Raw genomic sequence first — 19,989 nt, forward strand, 5'->3', positions numbered from 1 at the left:
TGTGGAAGTAAAAGTGACAGAAAAGCAATGGAAAAATGAAGATGAGGCACAGGCACCCTGTGGGGCACAGTGAGAAGAGGAGATGGCCTTAATAAGTCGATGTAGCTACAGTGAGAAATCCTCAGCCATGATGGCTCAGATTCTTTCAAAGCCAACTTTCTACCCAAGCATAACTAGAAGGTTAACCAGGATTCATGCATCTTCATTTGAGTATCTTCACCTCACTTTTCCCTCTTTGATGTGCCGTCTCAATTTTACTAGAAAAACAAGTACCCTCAAGACCATCTACCAGACCAACCACTGAGAACAACATATGCCAACAGACAGCAACTGTCTGGCATTCTGTTTGTTTGAATTCAGCATAATCAAGCACTTTACAAAGAACAATTTTGTGGAAGTCCTTATGCCCATGAAACATGACCACTGCCTTCTTGAGCCCCTATATAAGTATACTCATACCCCAAGCATACACAGCTAAATCCATTTTGCACAGAAATTCCAAATCACATCAGAACCTAAAACGCATTTCTGTACTTGTAAAAAGCAAGGTTAGAGGTTAGGCACCTGACTGGCCCATGTGAGGCCATGTGTGAACTCTGAAGTTGAAAGGATATTATTCACTATCACTCCAAAATCTAGATTAGTCACAGGTCAAGGTCCACAGCATTAAGGCAATTGTTTGTAAGAGGCCAACTTTGACAAGGACTACCACCATCTCCCACCCAGAAATATTCCAAGAGATGCTATGCACTTCTCCAGCTTAGAGGTGACTGAACATATAGGAAAAGCATCAGAACCAGCAGGGCCTGGACCACCAGGCCATAGGAGGACATGACTTCCTTTAAGAGAAGCACAGAACAAAGCTTGTTGAAGGTAGCACCTGAGCCTTCCCCTTCCCCGACACTCAAAGGCCACTTGACAATTTCTTAAACGGACTCCAGAGGATTTGACCTCAGCCTACCGGACAGAGACACAAAGGCGCTTGCCTATACTTACTGAGGGCTGAAACTCCAGGCATTCTTCCTCAAAGTCAGGGTCTACCTGATGAAAAAGAATCATTAGGAAATTAAAACATCTATTGCTTTCTCCAGGACCAGGACCCATCTGCAGGAGACGTCGATGCCTGCAGCCATCCTTGAACAGCTAAGAACGTTGTCCCTTCCCTCCATTCACAGAGCCAGCATGCCACAGCGACGACACAAGTCACACAGATACAATACACACAGAATAGTCCACCGGTCACTAATAGACAGTTCAGCTCTGAGTATAGACAGGGAAACACAACAGATTCGCTAGGAGAGCAACAGTACAGGCCTAAGATAAAGATGATGTCAACACACAGTCACGGATGACCCTGCTTACTTTTAGATAAAAGAAAAAGAGGAAACAGGAGGCCTTTAGAAAGAGCTACATTTACCTGAAGACATAACAGAGAAGACAACCATCCTTAGTCTTTAGCCATATGATCAAAGGTTTTAAAAGTTGCTTAGTAGGGTCTCTTCTTCCCAAGACTCCATTTTAAATGTCAGCTTAGACTCCTTCATGTTTGCTTCTTAAGCATTTCAAAATCATCAGTTTGTACAAACATCAGACACCCCAGGGAGTTTATAAATTTAGATTCCAAATTCCTAGGGCCAGTGGCAGAAGCAGTACTGACACCTATACAAATGCTTGGAAATCCTGAGCGAGTGGGGCCAGATAACAGAGGGGTCTTTTGACATACTACTGGAATCTGTATGTCCATCTTCTGTATGTGCATCCTAGATTGCATACATCTTCCATCAGATCAGAGTAAAACTCAACATCTGTTACACAGCAGGATGCTCCTTAATTTAAAACAAAAATAAAACTGGAAATTCTTCCTACCCTTCAACAGAGTCTTTTATTTCCTAAAAGCACTTTCATAAGTTAGACACGGTGGCTCACACTGGGGAGCCCCAGTGCCTAGAGAATTCAAAACCAGCCTGGGCTGCTGAGGGAGACCATGACTCAAAAAGATAATTGGAGAGCCTGGCACACTGTGGCATAAGACTTTAATCCCAACACTTGGGAGGCAGAGATAAGTGGATTCACAGCCTGGCCTACATAGTAGTTTCCTGGTCAGCTATATAGTCTTATAAAGTCTTAAAAAAGGAAAGAAAAAAGAAAAAAAAAGAAAAGAAAAATTTGATTCTTGATATTCTTTCAAGATTGATGATGCCTATGTCTCTCCCTAAACTCCAAGTAATCAGATTTCTCTATGAAATTCTCTAGTTCTCCATGCACTTCAATGCTTGATTTTATAGACCATGTGTCCAGTGCAGACAACTATCACACATGTGTTAAGAGTGGGTCTGGTAAGTACAAGCAAAGTACAAGTACAAGCAAAGAAATATACAACAACAAAACAGAAAAATCACTCTACAAACCTACGTTACTTTCTACCTTCCTTTTTTCTCCCTACTTCATCAGGACGCCCCTGTCAAGTCCCACAGTATGACAGCTATTTGTAACTTTCCTCTTCTACAGAAACGAGATAGAAGAAAACAGAAAGGCAGAAGGAAAAACGTGGTGGCTGAGTACTCCCTTGAGTTTCCAGGCGTCCAGCAGCTATAGGAAGTGAGGAAAGATAATCATAGTGACTTCACTTTCCAAGAGAATACCATGTGCAGCTACTTACCTCTGCTGCCAAGTAATGCCCTGTTGCCAGGTGCTTGAACCGGAAGAGGCTGTTCCAGTATCCAGCTCCACCCCGACATGGGTCATGCTGGACCACCTGCAAGAGGAAAGTTAGTTAACGGGTGTGGAGGAGCTGTCAGCCCACACTGAGATGCCACTGAACTGGAGATATCACAAGTCACATTCACTAGTGGTATTTTTAAGCTGGTGGTGGTGGGGACACAAGGAGGATGGGTTCAGCACCCTTCTATACAGCTGTGCCAAGCTTCAGGATGGAACATCTCAATTGGAGATGCAGAATCATTAAAATGATGCTTCTCCTTAGAAGAGATTGTTTCCTAAAATGATACAATGATTAGAATAAGAACTGCAATGCTATTTAAATCTTCTGCCCCGATACTAATGAAATATAAGACTGTTTTGCTGGTTGATATATGGGTGTTCATGTGTGTGCATTCATCTTGTGCTTGCACATACAGAGGGCAGAGGTTGACTTCAGGTATCTTGTTCTATTGCTCTCCCTGAACCTAGAGCCTTCCACTTTGGCTAGACTGGCTGACCAGCAAGCACTTGGGAATCTCCCTGTCTGTGCTCCCTAATTCTGAGGTCAGGGAATGTGCCACTACACCCAGCTTTTATGTGGAAGTGGGGATCCAAGCCCATGGCAAGTGTTGGGCCATTTCCCTTACCCTGTAAATCAAGATTCTGAAACTCATCCATAAAACACACAAGTTAATAAGATGGAATTTCAGAGATTGCTCCTATACATGTACTTGTGTGCTGCAACGTATTTGCAGACTGAGCTTTGAAATGTGAGCGTAAGAAGAGTCCGGGGCAATTGACCATGGAACGGTCAGCTTCTAGCCATGTCAATGCATCTGACATATGTAACTACTGTGCCACAACATACAGATGGCATCACCACAGTGAAGGAGAAAATTGGGAAGATTATGAAACAAATGCACTTGTTAGACAGGATGTGGTGTATGCCTGTGTCTCTCAGAGCAGCAGCAGCCTAATAAGGGTATATGTAAGCACAAGGCTCATGGCATAACGGGGGAAATCAGAGCCGGGGAGGAAAAGCCCTAGAGAAAGCTCCAGAAATTTGCATAAGTGTTTGACTGAATATCAAACCACCAAGAGCTGAAGACCCCATAATATATATCCCCCAAAATGATTAAGGCTGGCATAGGAATATAGTTCCGTGGCACTTCTAGCATACACAGAGCCCAGGGTTCATTCCCCAGCAACACACCCACACATGTGTGCATACACGTACACATGAATGTGACTCATATACACACACCTGAAATTTTAATACTCCCAGAGTTTTCAAGGGTCGAGAAGTAGTTTTGGGAGGCAAACCTTGACAGAGAGATTCAGTGGACCATGTTGAGCATTTATCATTAATAACGGAGCCTCACAATATAGACTATTCTTCCTTGACCTAGGAATGCATGAAAATGAACCTTCACAGGACCAGGACCAAACTGATTCACAAGAATGTAACTCAGACAAAACAAATCTCCTTTTTTCTAAAAAGAACAACAAATCCGATTTACCCAATAAAGTTACACTGCAGCTTCTATCAAGGAAGTACAAACTCCTATACTGTAAAGCAATAAGGAGGTGACCCATTAACTCAGTCAGATAACATCAAATAATCCAGGTTATGTCAGGGTCAATTGGTCAAAGCAGAAAGTGTATCTGGAAAATAATGACCCCAATATCATTATTGACAAATACCCATAGAGTCAAGAAACCAAGGAGCTCTGACAGGATAAGCACACATATAAGAACACCATAGTTACATTTATGAGACGCTGACGACAGGGAACAATGATTTTAAAATCATTGTACTCACATCACAAGCAATATAAACAAAAAATTCCAGCAGAACTACTTTTTGGGAACGAAAGCCCCATGGAGAAACCAGAACCATGATACGCTGATGAGAACTGATAGTGTGCAGACACTTTACGAGGCAGCTTGGGTACTCTGGGTAGAGTCCACTAAAACCTATCACCCATGATTCTACTCCCGAGACATGAAAATACTGCACACGACAATTAGCACATAAATATTCATAGTTGCATTCTTCATGAGAGCCAAATATTGAAAATTACCCAAACACTGTCAAATGATACATACATACATACATACATACATACAAAGATAAACCCATATTATGAAATATTACTTGAGTGTAAGGACATAAAGTACTCACACATGCTAATATGGATGAACTCTGAAGCCAGTATTTGCTACATTTAAATGTGTGTAGCCCTCAAGTCCTACACTGACCTCTAACCCCTAACGCTAGGCTCAGAGCCTTATGAAGGGAACCTACACCCTTACACAAGACTCCAGAGAACTCCCTAATACCCTGTACCACATTATGACATTTAGAAATCAATTTCCAGTATTGTTAGAGCAACCCCAAAGCAATCCCCATGTAAAGGAATTCACACACAAAATATAGCTTACAGGACTCTTCACTGAAGAAGCTGATTCCATCTCAGGGAAATGGAATGTAGTGGGGGCTGGAGGGGGAGAAGTGACTGCTAATGGGGACAGGTTTCTTTGGAGATGACAAAAAAATACTCTAAAATGTATAGGGCATGGCCCCCATGAATCTATTAAAAATATTTAATTGTATATTTTTCAATGTAAATATGCAGTGTGTGAATTGCATTCCAAAAAGCTGTTAATTAAAAGAAGGGAAAACGTTTATAATGAAGTTAAAACAATGGTATTTCCACAAGTGAGATTATAGACAATTTGTCCATGGCAGGACTTCACTACAAGAAACAAGGTAAGTTCTTCTGAAGAAAGAAATTCTCGATATAAACTTAAATCTCTGTGAAAGAACATAGAACTTAGGATGGTAACTATGCTAGCAAATAGGAAAGATTCTGTGTCGTCCTGTCGTCTTTGAAACATGAACGACAGCTTCCCTGGGTGCCCAACATGTTTGGCTTCTCTGACTGACACCACGCTAGGGGTTCCAGCCCACAGCCTGCAGATTACAAGGGCATACAAATGTTTATATGAAGATCTACAGGCCACTGGTTAGACACCCCTGAGAACAAAGTAATAATAAAATGAAGTGATGTTTATGATCCGTGTATCAACAACATAAATGACCAGAACAACCCAAAGGACGGTAGGGAGGAAATGGAAGGAAGCTGTTACAACACGCCACTATTACAAAGGTTAACTAAAGCGCGTGGCTATGCCAATAAATACATAATGAGAATTCAAGAGCTCTTTTAAAGTTTTTTGTTTTAATTCTACTTTATGTGTATGAGTGTTTTACCTGATTGCATTTCTGTGCACCACGGGCATGCAATGCCCAAGCTGGGCCAGAAGAGGACATCAGACTCCCTAGGAATGGAGTTACAGATCATTGCTGGCTGCCTTGTGGGTGTTGAAAATTGAACTTGGTTCTTTAGAAAGCAGCCAGTGTTCCTCTCTCCATAACCCCTAGATCTATTTTTTTAAAAAATCCATAAAATACATGGTGTTGTTTTCCTTCTTTTATTTTGAAGGAACACTTATGTTTGCAGTAAAGCAGAAAACAATTTAGAGAAAGAATAAACATTTTCATAGGAAATTCAGAAAAAATAAAAATAAAAACCTAGCAGGAGACAGCTTTTCATGGAGTATGAAATGGATAGCAGGTAGTCCTTAGAGGAAAAATAGAAAATGCTCTCCAGTGGGTTTTCAAGTTAAATCCCCTTGGAAAATTAGCATCTTTGATTCATCTCAATCAATTTTGAAGGAGTAAGGCTTGGGAAACTGCTTAGGCCCTGGAGTGAGACACCATGACTTCTGTAGGCTTATACTCTTCCTTCAACTTAGGTTCAAACAGGGTGAAAATCTGTTTATAAAATGTCAACTATGCAAAAATATCCTGCCCACTGAAAAATGGCTCAATGGAAGTGGTTAAGTCAAGGAAATGACAGTTTGTTTTTCCTCTACTTCCTAGATGCTCAGTTTTTTCTTAAAACTTTTGCATTTACCACTTCCAGTTAGCTTGGGGAGACCACTGCCCTACCTACCTCCTTCCTTTTCCTGCTTCTCTCTCCGCTTTCCTCCCACTCCCTGACTCCTTCTCCCTGCTTCATCCATTCTGCCTCCCTCCCATTCCCTGACTCCCTCTTCCTGCTTCCCTCCAACTCCCTGACTCTCTTTCCCTGCTTCCCTCCCACTCCCTGACTCCCTCTTCCTGATTCCTCCTCTCTGCTTCCCTCCCACTCCTTCACTCCCTCTTCCCTTGCTGCTTCCTCTGTTTCCATCCCACTCTGACTTCTTCCTGCTTCTTTCTTTCTGCTTCCCTCCCATTCCCTGACTTCTTCCTGCCCCCTTCTTCCTCTGTCCACTTTGTTCTTCCCATGACATTGTTTTGAATGCAAAGGAAAAGCACACAAAAAGAAGAAGAAAAAAAATCTCCCTAGGGTGGGAACAAGGAGGATATCAGTGACCAAGAAGAAAGTTCTATCTCTCACAGAGTTTGCAATCCAACTGGATTGACTGGCCCTAAACAGATGTGAAGAGCAGCCAAAGAACAAATGCTACAGATGTGGAGAGGAGAAGGGAAAGAAAACAGAGAGAGAAGCTCCCCCCAAAATGGTGGATGGATGGATGGACAGCCGGATGAACAGAGGGACAGAGACAGAGGTGTCTTTTCATCATAGCAACTGCAGCAAATTATCTATACAATACCAAAATGAGCCTATTTCTTTATCCAGAAAAAAGAAAAGAAAGAACATATTTAAATGGGCAAAGTATTTGAGCAGAGCCTTTACCAGAAAAGATGCACAGACGATAAATCAGAGGAAAATTAGCAGCATAACTGCTCACGTGGGGGGAGGGGGTGGGGCACACAAGGCGTGTCACCTTCCTTCACGTCTATGTCAATGGTTAATGTGGGAAGGAATGATCATATTGAGTGCTCATGGTTGAGAATTGGAAGGAATAACAAACTATGTGCACTGCTGGCAAAAATATAAAATATTCTTTCCACTTTACAAAACAGCTGGGCAATTTCATTTTTGTTCTCAGTTCCCTTTTAGTTTTGGTTTTGGTCAGGGTCTCTATAGGTGACCCAGCTTGACCTTGAACTCACAGCTATCCTTGGCTCCCAAATGGTGGAAACAGAGAAATGTCACCACACCTGGATTCAGACTGGCAACTTCTTATAATGTTAAATGTATTCCCAATATAGGCTCCAATGATTTCACTTGTATGCATGTGAACACATGAAAGCTTACGTCTAAGCACAAATGGCTCTGAAGCTTTATTCAGCTCCCAATTAGAACCCCTCAAATGCCATCAACAAATGGTACATCTGCAAGCTGCATGGGATGCAACAACAGAACACCCGGAGGTAAGACAAAGGAATGGACTGTCTGAAGGAGACAATGACACAGACTAAGTGAGGACTGCTTAGCCTAAAGGCTGCTCTGTGACATTCAAGAAGAAGCTGGCTACCTATTGGAGGCCACCTATCCAGGAGAAAACCAGGAGTGACCAGGAACATGCTGAGGGACATCTTTGGGGCTACTCTTCTTCTGGCTTTTGATCTGGGTGCTGGCTCCTTGGCTGAGGAGATGTGTAAACAAACACAGAATTTTGTGTTTATGACTTGCGTATTTTGCTGTATTTGTCTTGATTTCAACCAAGATATGACATAATCAAGGCCAGAAGGAGGGAGAAGGAAGAAAGTTGGCAAGCAGAGACAGAAATGCAGCCACTCCGAGGGAGATTTCAAGTAGGGAGGGTGGCTCTGCCTTCCTGCATGCTCTCAATATCTCTATGACCAAACTTTCAAATAAACGTTTTCTTGGTCTTACAAGCCTATGCCTCAGAACAGAATTACCATCTTCTGTAAGCAGCATGCTGACTGTGCTGTTACTCAAAACACTTTGCCACACTTCTTCCTGCCTGTGAGTGACATTCCCAATGCCCTGCAGTCGTGAAAGGTGCAATTTGAGGCTCTCTGGTCTCCAATGAGTTCATTTTCCCATGTTCATACTGTGTTGTCCCAAAGTCGGGTTAGCCAATGATATTATGCCAAGGCTGTATCATATTCTGTTTCCAGTTCCTAGCCTTCCATGACATGACCAACCCCACTTATCTCCCTTCCAAAATGCAGATCATCTAGTAGATACAAGCTCAGATGCTAATTCTCTCAATGACAATTATTTGACAATTCAATGCATGCATATAATCCATTTGTTCTGTTTACTCCCTCCACCTGACTCTCTTCTCTACCTCCTTCACTATCATCCCCTCCCCTCTACCTTCCCCTTTCCCAGATCATGACTTTAGGTTTTGTTTTGTGATGCATTTTAACAGGGCCTTTTGTGTGACCAGTGGATTGGAACCATCCAATAACATTTAGGAAATCTTAATCCTTACTCAATCAGTTCATTCTCCTTTACCAAAACCTCCAGAGCACATGAAATGCCCCTCCTGTCACCTAGGCCATCCTGCTGAGTATGCCTGCTATCAGAATGCTCATTTCCTTTGTTTTTAATTTATTTTTTGAGAATGTCATGCATTCGTACTGAAATTACAAGATTTCCCTCCACTCTCTAAGTACTCTTTTCAAATCCATGGCCTCTTGCATTATTATTGTTGTTGTTATTCATATTATTCTTGTTGTTATTTGAACTTGCTGAGTTAATTCAATGTTACAGGTATAAAAACTTAGGTCTTGATCACTTAAGATTGGGTAACCTATCAGAGGGCTTGTCCCTGGAGAGGACAACTCCTCTCTCTGTGGCCACTACTTTGCTGTAGCCCTTGAAGTGTGTTCTTCTGAGATTCTCTTCCATCCACCAAGGTAGGTCAACTGATGATGTCATTTTTTTCAGGTCTTCTTTAGGTAACCATATTGTTCAGATATCATGAGTACAGCTTCTCCATTATCTATAGAAGACACTGTCTCACAACTTGAGTCCCAACACCCGTAACAGGGAGCCATGCATTGTTCACTGCCAGGTGGATTATTTGACTGAATAATATTGTGACAGATAAACAAGCAAGAGAAGGTGGGAGGACAGAAGAGGAAAGGGGAAAGTAAGAAACAGCCACATCTGGTGACTCAGGGAAAGAATGTGTAGATATTATCTTTCTCCATGGGGCCATGTACCATCCATCTAGTATATCATGGTGTGCATGTTTTCCTGGGCCATCTCTACTCGGTTTTTGTTTGTTTGTTTGTTTGCTTGCTTGTTTGTTTGTTAATAAATGCTTGGATATGATTTAGAAGCACATCTGCAGAGAGGTTTACTCTGAACTCCAGCACTTGCATCCCCAGCCCCACGCCCCACCCCCCTGTCACCACACTTCTGCAGGTCCACCCCTTACCTCCACCTCCCACAGGGCTTTGGAACTGGTGGCCGAGGTGGCTGACTGTCGGCCGGTTGTCCTCAGGAAAACATGCTGCTTCTTCCTGTGCTCATCGCATGTGAGAAACTTCTCTTGCTCAGCGTGGAAGAGCCTCACCACATCACCCTGTATGTCCGTGCAAGATGGGAGTAAGGGGAAAATGAGTTTGAAAAGAAAACCACCTTGATGTCCTGAGAAGAGCAGAGTGCCAAAAAGCATCCAACTTACTCCCTTTAAAATGTCATCTTTGTTATCACTCCATTTCATGAAAAGGACGATTTTCCAGCTTGTGTTGCAGTTGACAGAGTTGACCTAGAATGCAAAGCAGAGTTAATTTTTCACATAGCTCCTAGAATCACGATATCATTCAGTCCCAAAGTTCCTCACTGTAGCCAGGAAGGCTGGGCTTCAGTACAAACCTCTCGTTACAGTTCAGATAGCTATGATGTCCCTGTATGCTCACGTCTGAAAGCATGGTCCTTAGCTGGTTGAGCTGTTTTGGCAAATTTGGAACCTTCAAGAGGAGGGACCTAGCTGCAGGAAGTAGGGCTCTAGAGTAGAAAGCCGTGAGGTTTATGGCCTGGCCTAGCTTCCTGTCCTTTCTCTCTGACGCCTGTTCTATGGAGGAATGCACAGCCTAACACTATTTGAGCTGTGCCTCTCCCATCTCCACGTCCTCCCCACCATGCCTGTGAACAACAACCCTTATTTGCTTTGTTTCAGGTACTTTGTCAAGGCAATGAGAAGAGTAGCTAATAGGCCATGAATACAGACACCAAGGAGAACAAAGAACCAGAAAAGCCATCTGGGAGTAAGAAATGAGCAACAAATTTGGGTAACAAATAACCTATTTATACCCATCACTACAGATGCTCCAAATCTGACTTGAAGGTTCAAGCCCTGGTTTTCTCCTACCCCTTTGGGAACCCTGCCTTCTTTTCCTCCAAGTCTCTGGTTCTACAGCTACAAATGTAAAGGCCAAATGAAATCAAATACTTTGAAGATGGAATGAGATACCAAGAAATGAGCCTGGGGCCTACAAGTGAAAAAGTTAGTGGTCGTTAGCAGCAGCAAGAGCCCTCATTTGTAAAATCACACAGCTAGGGCATACTAACACCATCTCACCATCTCACCTCATCCTTAGTGGCACCCTAAGAAACTCTACCCTCCTTTCAGACTATGGACACATAGAGAGAGAGAGAGAGAGAAACTCACCGATGGATCAGAGCTCAGGAACCACAGACTGAGATTTGAACTCACATCTTTCTCAATCTAGAGCTTATGTCCTCTCCATGACACAGACATTCTAGCACAAGAGAGCTACAACCCCAGGTCTGCAACTGCCTGGTGAGAGGCTTAGCAATGTACAGCTAAAAACTCGATCCCCCCAGCAGGGCTGTGCATGCCTGAATTGCCACCTCTTTAGGATTAAAAAGGGTACTCTACTTAGGAAGACAACTTGGCAAACTGTGCCCCTACACTAAGCTAGGGGAAAAGTGGCAAAAGGACTTTACAGGTATTAACAAATTAGAGAATGATTATTCAGTGACGCAAAATTTACAGACCTACAAAACTCATGCTACCCAACTGTGGGCGTTGGGCTCTTTCCCTGCAGAATGGGCTCAGTGTCCTGAGTCGTTGCTGAAGTCACATGCAGTGCACACACACTCTGGTCCCACAAGGCCTGTTCCTGGGGCACAAGCTCATCCATAAACGGGGACATGGACTTTTTCAAACGTCCTTACCTCATTGCAGCCTGGGTTATCCACCAGTTGATGGGTGCTGGCGTGCAGAGGCTGGCCAGCGTTGACGGGGTTCAAGACCACCTTGTCACCTATGACCACCTGGAAAGAAAGGAGCAACAGAGCTTTGCAAAGGGAAGAATGGGAGTGCAGCATGGTCCTGGGAGGCCATCTATCTCGGGACCTACAACTTTTACAAGCCGACCCGCGCAAGCACGGCTCGTGTTCTGAAAGATGGCTGAGGCTGGATTTCAATGCACAACTGTTGCTGATTATACTTCCGTACTTTGCAAGTTGGTCCAGCGCACTAAGAAAGGGTTTTTTGGTATTTAGTTGAGACACTTGTATAAATAAACTCGACTCAATTTTAGGGAAAGCAGGATACTATTTTGAGCGATCTTTATGCTTGAAAGAATGAAGTCATAGTCATGTTTCTAGAGCAATGATCTTCAGAACTGTGATTACAACATAAGAAATCTATTTTCTAATAGAATTCCTTTATAGCAATAAATGGCTTTTACGTTTTAAAGGTTTATCTTTATTTTATTGTGTGTATGTGAGAGTGCCCACCTCGTCTGTGTACCATGTATATTCTGTTCCATGGAAGCCAGAGAGGGCTTTAGACTCCATGCAACTGCAGTTACAGTTTGGTCCCCAGCAATAGACACTTAAAGATAATGTTCTATAACTGAAACATATGCCTGACCAGAGACTCATACCTACCCTTAGGTGTCACACAGCCTGATTCTTTCTAGTCCGACCTCCTATCTAAATTGACACCCTTAAAGCACTGAGGCATGAATAGGTCAAACCCTATTAGATGGGAGAAACTATTTTTAAAAAGGTAACTATTCATGTCGTAATCTTAACTAAGTCAAACACATTAAATGACAATGACAGAAAAGCAAAGATTTGCTAAAAACAAATCTCAGATCTCGGTACATTATCAAGTGTGTGTGTGTGTAGTCCAGAAAAAAATGACAAAGATGTAGGACAGCCTGTATCATTCTCTACCTTATCTCTTTGAGACAAGTTCTCTCAAGGAAACTAAGTTCTTTTTCTCAGTGAGGCTGGCTGGCTAGTGAGTTCAAGGATCTGCCTGTTCTGCTCTCCCAATGCTGGGGTTAAAGGCACACACAGGCAAGACTGGCTTTTATGTGGAGACTGGGGATTTGAACTCAGCTCCTCACGCTTATACAGCAAGCCACCTCCTCAGCCCTGCGTTTTCTTTTGACAGTGGGAGAAGAAGGGAAGGAAACAAAAGCGATGTCTGTCTTCTTACAAGATAAAACCCACATATTTTGAGAATGATACATTTTAGAAATATATATGGTCATATTTTCTATAACCTGAAATGAATCTAAGTTCATTAAAAAGAACCTATCACTTGTGGCTCAATATTCACTGTAGGCCAGCAGTGAGAGACCAGCTTGCTACTGTTAGATGATACGCATACAAACACAAAATATTTGAACTGACCACAGATTATAAACTTAAATGGCATTACTAAAAAATGTCAAAACTTGGGTTTTTTGGTGTGTAGGTTTTTTTGGGGTTTTTTTTTGTTTTTTTGGATGGGAGTGGGGTGGGGAGGGGCAGTTTAAAACAAGGTGTACTTTGTGTAGCCCTGGTTATCCTGGAACTCACTTCTGTAGACCAGGCTAGCTATGAACTCACAGAGATCCACCTGCCTCTGCCTCCCAAGTGCTGGGATTAAAGGTGTGCACCACCACCACCTGGCTTGAAACCTAGTTTAAAGTAAAGGGTAGGTGAGTATTTCCAGAACACTCATGCTGTTTAAGGTGCCAATTTCTTTTTATTTTTTTTCCCCTTAAAGCATCTATTTTAGAACCTTAACAAGGTCAAGTACGTAGTTGATAGCATTTAAACATATTCACCGCTAAGTATGTGCCCACGTAATGACTGACTAATTTAACTAACAGATATCCAGAGTGTTCTCAGTTGCCTTGCAAAGGGATTCCTGTGGCTCTGTATTGTCCAGAATCCCAGGCGGCTACTGCAGTTGAAAGAGATGGAGAAGCAGCCCTGCTTACTGACTCAGGAAGCATGGGGTAAGCATGCAATCCACTCCCATTCCCTACTAAGGCCTTTCCACTTTCTGTCCTTTGGTATCTCCAAAATAGCTGGATATTTCTGGTGCACTCATGGAAATGGAATGGCAAGGGATCCTCAACCAGGATATTAATTTAGGATGGCTGTTCTCATGGTAAAATCACTGAGGTAATGGGATTTTTTCAGAGGCCCAGTAGGAAAAACAGCGACTGTATTTAGGTCACACTTCTCTTCTCGTTTCCTTGTTTCCCAAACACCAGTTTCCATAGCAATCGGATCTCTTCTTCTGCCTGTGGCTCCAATGCTAAACTTCTCTTAGTTGAGCCTCAAGCAAGTGAGGGCTGGAAGCAAGGCATGGGCGGGGAAGCTGCACTTACACTGTCTCCGATGGAGCGCAGCTTGTAGAATGGTTGAATGTAAAACCAGGACCCTTCGTTTCCAGCCTCGTCCAGTGTCACTCTCATGGCGTTCTTCTCTAGCAGGGCCGGAAGCCTCTTATTCACGGTTAGGTATTTATTGCTTTTCAAATGCAGGAGCTAAAAATCCACCAAGAGAATAAGGCATGAGCGAGTCTACTCTGCCATAGCTCTTTTGGTCATATAAAATACTTAGCAAACATTCCTCCCAACACCGAGCTGTTTGAGAAGCAAGAGAAACACAAAGTACCTAATGCTAGGAACAAGAAAAGGAACAGTGAAGGAAGCAGAGAAGAGGGCAGGAGGGAAGGAAAAATTGTCTGCCTTTTTTACCAGTGTGGCCTTGGACAAGATAGATAATGCAGAAGCCAGTTACGCCATCATCTGGAAGCTGCTAGAGAGGCATGCCATCACCTTGTGAACGGGGCTAGGAACTGTGGTCTGACTAGTCACTGATACACAAGGGGACCAAGGAAGGTAATTGTGTCAATAGGCAATAGCCGGATTTAAAGGACAATGCTATCAACGATTGTTATCCCTTGTGATGAACGGGATGACCCTGGACATCCACCTTCAATGCTCCCAGCACATTATTCTTTACTCTGGGATGATGATTTCATGAAGCATGGGAGGAGAGAAGATCCAAATAGGAAAGTTTGTCTAATAATCTGGTCCAGTAAGTATTACTAAGGTTCCCTGCGTTGGTAGTTAAAGAGAAAACAGGAAAGCAGGACTTCCCCGGCTCTAGAGAAGGAAGGCCAGCTTGTGACTCCACTGCGGCTGCCATATCTCCTGTTTACATGAGAACACACGAGCACCCTTAAGGGACCCACAAATCTACTGACGGGGTTGCTGAGAGTGGAGGCATTAATTTGTGAGTCCTGGAAAGCCTATGACCAAGAGAAACGGGAGCCAGTAATGTCCTCCAAGGCCCTTGATGCCCCCTTGGTGAATGGCCTCTAATCCTCCACACACGGGCTTACTTTCCCACAGGTGAGCCTGAGAGCAGAATAAAGCTGAGATCATTTCAAACTACCCTGGAAGAAGAAATGATTACCAATGTTTTGGCATGGATTGGCTGTCAGCATCTCCCACGAAATTTTTTCATCCTTGGTGCCTCCCATTTCTCCAGCCTAACCAACTGAGTGTCTTCTACTCTGAGCCATAGAACACTGGCCTAGCTTGATAACAGAACAGAACTTCAAAGGGACAGGGAGGAGTGACAACCTGATCTTTGTAGTAATAGATTTCAAGAGCTATTACTAAGACCGAACCCAATAACCATTTAATCAAAAAGCATTAGCCAGGAATGATAACCCAAATACCTGTAATCCTAGTAAGATCAGGGCAATCCTAGGCAACTTAGCAAAACTATAAGTTAACTTCTGCAATTCCCATTTTTTAAAAAAAAATCACAAAGTAGTTTTTTTAAAACATTTTTTAGTTGCACTGCTCTATACCTAATAGCGACAAAAATACGAAAAAAATCCTTTCTATTTAGTAATTTACAAGGTTGCAAAAGCTGGAACAGATAACAGACGGACAGAGTACTCAACAGTTATAACTACTGTCGCTGTGCCTGGGTTAAAATGATCTGGGAACTGGGTACGTTAAGATGATCCCTACGATTTCCTCCCAAACTCATCTCTAAGACTGGGCCAGGTCTGATCAGAACCTTCTGGTAAAGACCTGTGGAAGCCTCTTTGGACTGTGTTATTCATTGCAGGTTCAAGGGTACAGAGATATCAGGTGACTCAAACAACCACAAAATATGTCAACAGTTGTGAAATACTTTTGATTAATAAACGATTTATTAAAGAGGGTACAGATGATTAAAGTTTTGTAAAGTAATCCCAATGCTTGGAGAGTGGAGGTAGAAAGGCCAAGAATTGAGGGTCAAGCAGCTACCTGATGAGCATGAGGCCAGCCTGTGCTGCATGAAACCTTGTAAATACGTATATTCACGTGCAAAGAACTCTTTTTGTTTTCTCTGGCAATCAGCTCTGAACAAAAGCTCAAATTTACAGGGCATTCAATTTTCACTAAACACAGAGAACTCCCAAGCATCATAAATTAAGTCAAACCATTACAATTAGGGTCTTCTTCAGGCACGGCGTTTCCCATTTGAACCATCTGGACACACGTGACCAGTAATTGGCTGAGAAAGGAAATGCTTACACCATGACACAAACCAAGAAAATGCCCAAGTGATACAACAAGAAACACGAGGCAATTGTCGCTGTTTTTACTATTGTTGTTGTCTAGGTTGTTTTCAATAAAGTAGCTGCCTCTATTGGAGCCCCACTGCCAAGGAAATAGCACGCGAAGTGACACAGCTGCTTCCTCAGTTTCTTTCTTCTTCACGCTTCAGCTTCAGAAGAGAAGAGCAGATTGCACCTACCTGGATCACATTGCCGTACTGGATCACGGTCCCCAGCAATTTCCTGTTTTCTGTCTCATTCTGCTTCTTTTCCAGGTCTGCAGCGTGCTATAACATTGACAAGGAAGACTGGTCACCAAGAGCAAACGGGTTCTAGTCCTCTGCAGCAATACAGAACCACTGTCACCAGAACTGCAGAACAAGCAAACCCCTGGGCACAGCCTGAGGGTCTATGGAACGAGCCAAGAGCTTGTGAAGCTCATCTAACTCGGCCTCGCTTATGCACTGGCTTGTGTCTCAGCTGTGAGGACCTTTGGGGATTATTAAAATGAGCTTTTTCTTCAGGGACATCATGGACATTTGACTTAGGAAAAACTAGTCAAGACCATGTATATATCTTTTAACAACAGAGAAAGGACAGAAAGAATTTTGCATTCCTCTTGTGATTTGGAAATATTCTTTAAGGCTTTGAAATAAAATAAAAACTGAATTGGAAAGTCGATTTGGAGCAGCATGTGGTTTTGAGAACTTTATTATGAAACAGCTGCGAGGTTGTTTCCTTATTTGTAAAACCAGAATAAAAGCAGTACTTACACCTCATATACATCACCCTGTATAGTGACTGCTCACTGTACTATATGTGGTCTATTATTGATTACTGTCAAATATTTATTCACCATAATCTCTCTAATTTTCATGTAGCTCTTTAAAAGGAAGATGATTACTCTATTTTTAAATAAGAAACAGTCAAATTTAAAGGTTTGGTCAATATCACACAGGTAATTGGATGTTGAGTATAGTGGGCTCGGGTGAACTATTTTCTCTATTGTATATAACAAATTTTGCTTTATTTCAGTTTTAGTTTTTAATCACGAATTTATTAAGTGACAGAGCTAATCCACAAATGTGCATTTTGGTTAAACTCCTAGTTTGTGGAGTTATAGTAAGGTTGGAAAAATTAGCAGTCAAGTCTGGCATGCTTAGAAAGGTAGCAAGGGCAAACAGAAGGTACTTGAAGGGGCTCCTGGGACCACCACCATGAACAGCTTTTTCTCATTCTTTTGTCCAAGCATTGTTAAAGGAACTACTATATCACAATACGGCAATGGGGAACTACTGACACCATGGACAATAAGCAGCAGACTATCATCCTTAAAATGCATCAAAGACACATAACAGGACAGAATTACATACAGAAAATGACAGAAGGTGACAGCCTAATGACCAATAATGTATTACGACTTCAGAAACATTCGTTTGCCATGTTCTCGTCAGGTAAGACACTGCCAGATATCAATGGAGTCCCTTTCATAGGGAACACACCTTCCTTTTCACAGGCCTTTGTGGGCATGTTATCATCTAACTAAGTTGATACGTTAGCAAACCCTCGTTGGTGTTCTTACCACAAAAGGGAATTCACAAGCATTAACACACTACCACAAATATTACAGAAGATTATGAAAGACATATCATAGCATTCAATAATTTTTCATTTTAATTAATTTTTTATTTACTTATTGTAAACTAGGGATAAAACCCAGGGCCTCACTCATGCTCCGCAAATGTTTTACCACTAAGTTATATTCCCAGTCTTTCAATAAGATAATGTGGTGGGTAGAATAGCGATGGCCCTGTGGATTTATAGATTTGAATTTCTGGCCACTGGAGCGTGGCACTACTTGACAGAGATTAGGAGGTCTGGCCTTCTTGGAGTAGGTGTGGCCGTGATGGAGGAAGTGTGTCACCAGGAGGTGGGCTTTGCATAATCAAGGGCCCAAGACATGCCCAGTCTCTCTCTCTCTCTCTCTCTCTCTCTCTCTCTCTCTCTCTCTCTCTCTCTCTCTGTCTCTCTCTCTCTCTCTCTGTCTCTCTCTCCTCCCCTTCTGTTCCAGATATAGAACTCTCAGCTATACTCTAGCACCATGCCTGCATGCCCTCATGTTTCCTGCCATGATGACAATGGTCATTGGGTCTCTTCACAGCAATAGGACACTGACTAATATAGAAATTGGTACTAGGGACTGGGCAACTGCTGTTGAAGAGTCCAAGAATAAGAATATTAAAAAAAATGTAGATTCCAAAAATAAGAATGTAGAAATAAAAAAATATAAAGCTGTAAGCCTAGGAGAATGAGAGCAGACTGTCAGCAGCTTCCTCAGCAGCTTAAGGATTAACTATTAACAGTGGGTTACTCTGCTTTACAACCCATAGCTCTATTTACAAGGCTGAAACATATCTCTCCAAATTGAGAGTCTAATACCCCCAGCCATCCTTGATTACTGATGGATATGAGCTGAGTCAACTTTTAGGAGATAGATATATGACCTTTGGGTTATACATTATCCCTGCTATGTAAAACTGGCAGCATCAAAGGGGAGAGCACAGGCTTCAGTAAACACCACCTGGAAATACCAAGGAAGACAGCAGATTAAGTACAAACACTAGTTTAACTGAAAAACTGTGTTAAGAAAGATTGTAAAGTAAGCAATCTGTATCTGAATTTTACCTTAAGATTGTAAAAATTCTTTGTTCAGATCTAATGCTTGGTGAATTCAGAAACCAGCCTTTGTCACAGCCTTACAAAATCTATCTCTGGCTGTGGTCTCAGCTAGTTGATGAGCTTTTTGTGCCCCATGGAGTTTTTTTTCCCCCTGGAATCTGGTTTCTGGAATAAAGTTTGCTTCTGGTTTATTTGACTTTGGTGGTCTGTCCACATCTTTGGCGACCCCCACGGACCCAACACTGTGATAGGCCTGACCATGCTTTTGTTTAGAAGAATGTGGACTTTGGGTTGTTGAATTAGAAAAACACTTGAATGCTTTAAGCTTAACGGGTCATACCAGTAGGAGCATAGAAGACAATGGTGCTAAGGGTGATTTGAACTGTAGGGGACAGTTCAAGAGATTTCAGAGGAGAAGAATACTAATATGTGGCCTAGAAATGGTTCTTGTGATATTTGGTTGAAGAATGTAGCTATTTTCGGCCCTTGCACACACGCACACACACACGCGCGCGCGCGCACACACACACACACACACACACACACACACACACACACACACACACAAAATATTCCTGAGGCTAAACTGAAGAGTTTTGAATTAACAGTGTGGACAGAGAAAGTTTCAAAACACCTTAGTATTGATTGTGCCCTTGGTTACTAGTGGTCTGTCTTATGCAGATCTAATAATGAAAAGGAACAAGCTGAGCAAGAAAAAATATACAATGTAGAGTTTGAGGAAAAAGGGGGAACCAGGAAGTATAATGGAGTTAAGTCCCACGTTCAAGGAGATAAACAGATTAAAGAAAAGCCTGTTGC

The 19,989-nt window shown here is 42.4% G+C and overlaps 1 protein-coding gene across 12 annotated transcripts in view; it reads right to left on the bottom strand.

Annotated features, from left to right (window-relative positions):
• Nucleotides 1-19,989, bottom strand: part of Itpr1 (inositol 1,4,5-trisphosphate receptor type 1) — a 342,349-nt gene that overhangs the window by 183,940 nt on the left and 138,420 nt on the right. For 6 of the 12 annotated variants that reach the window (XM_075983281.1, XM_075983279.1, XM_075983278.1 and 3 more), the window contains exons 6-12: nucleotides 16,692-16,778; nucleotides 14,252-14,410; nucleotides 11,805-11,903; nucleotides 10,288-10,371; nucleotides 10,039-10,185; nucleotides 2,660-2,755; nucleotides 997-1,041 (exon numbers count right to left, since the gene is read on the bottom strand). In XM_075983281.1, coding sequence (XP_075839396.1) covers nucleotides 997-1,041; nucleotides 2,660-2,755; nucleotides 10,039-10,185; nucleotides 10,288-10,371; nucleotides 11,805-11,903; nucleotides 14,252-14,410; nucleotides 16,692-16,778 — 717 coding nt within the window. The remainder of the gene's footprint in view (nucleotides 1-996; nucleotides 1,042-2,659; nucleotides 2,756-10,038; nucleotides 10,186-10,287; nucleotides 10,372-11,804; nucleotides 11,904-14,251; nucleotides 14,411-16,691; nucleotides 16,779-19,989) is intronic. The other 6 variants (XM_075983288.1, XM_075983285.1, XM_075983283.1 and 3 more) reach the window with 1 other exon arrangement.

Source organism: Microtus pennsylvanicus, chromosome 8, assembly GCF_037038515.1.
Source record: "Microtus pennsylvanicus isolate mMicPen1 chromosome 8, mMicPen1.hap1, whole genome shotgun sequence".
NCBI lineage: Eukaryota > Metazoa > Chordata > Mammalia > Rodentia > Cricetidae > Microtus > Microtus pennsylvanicus.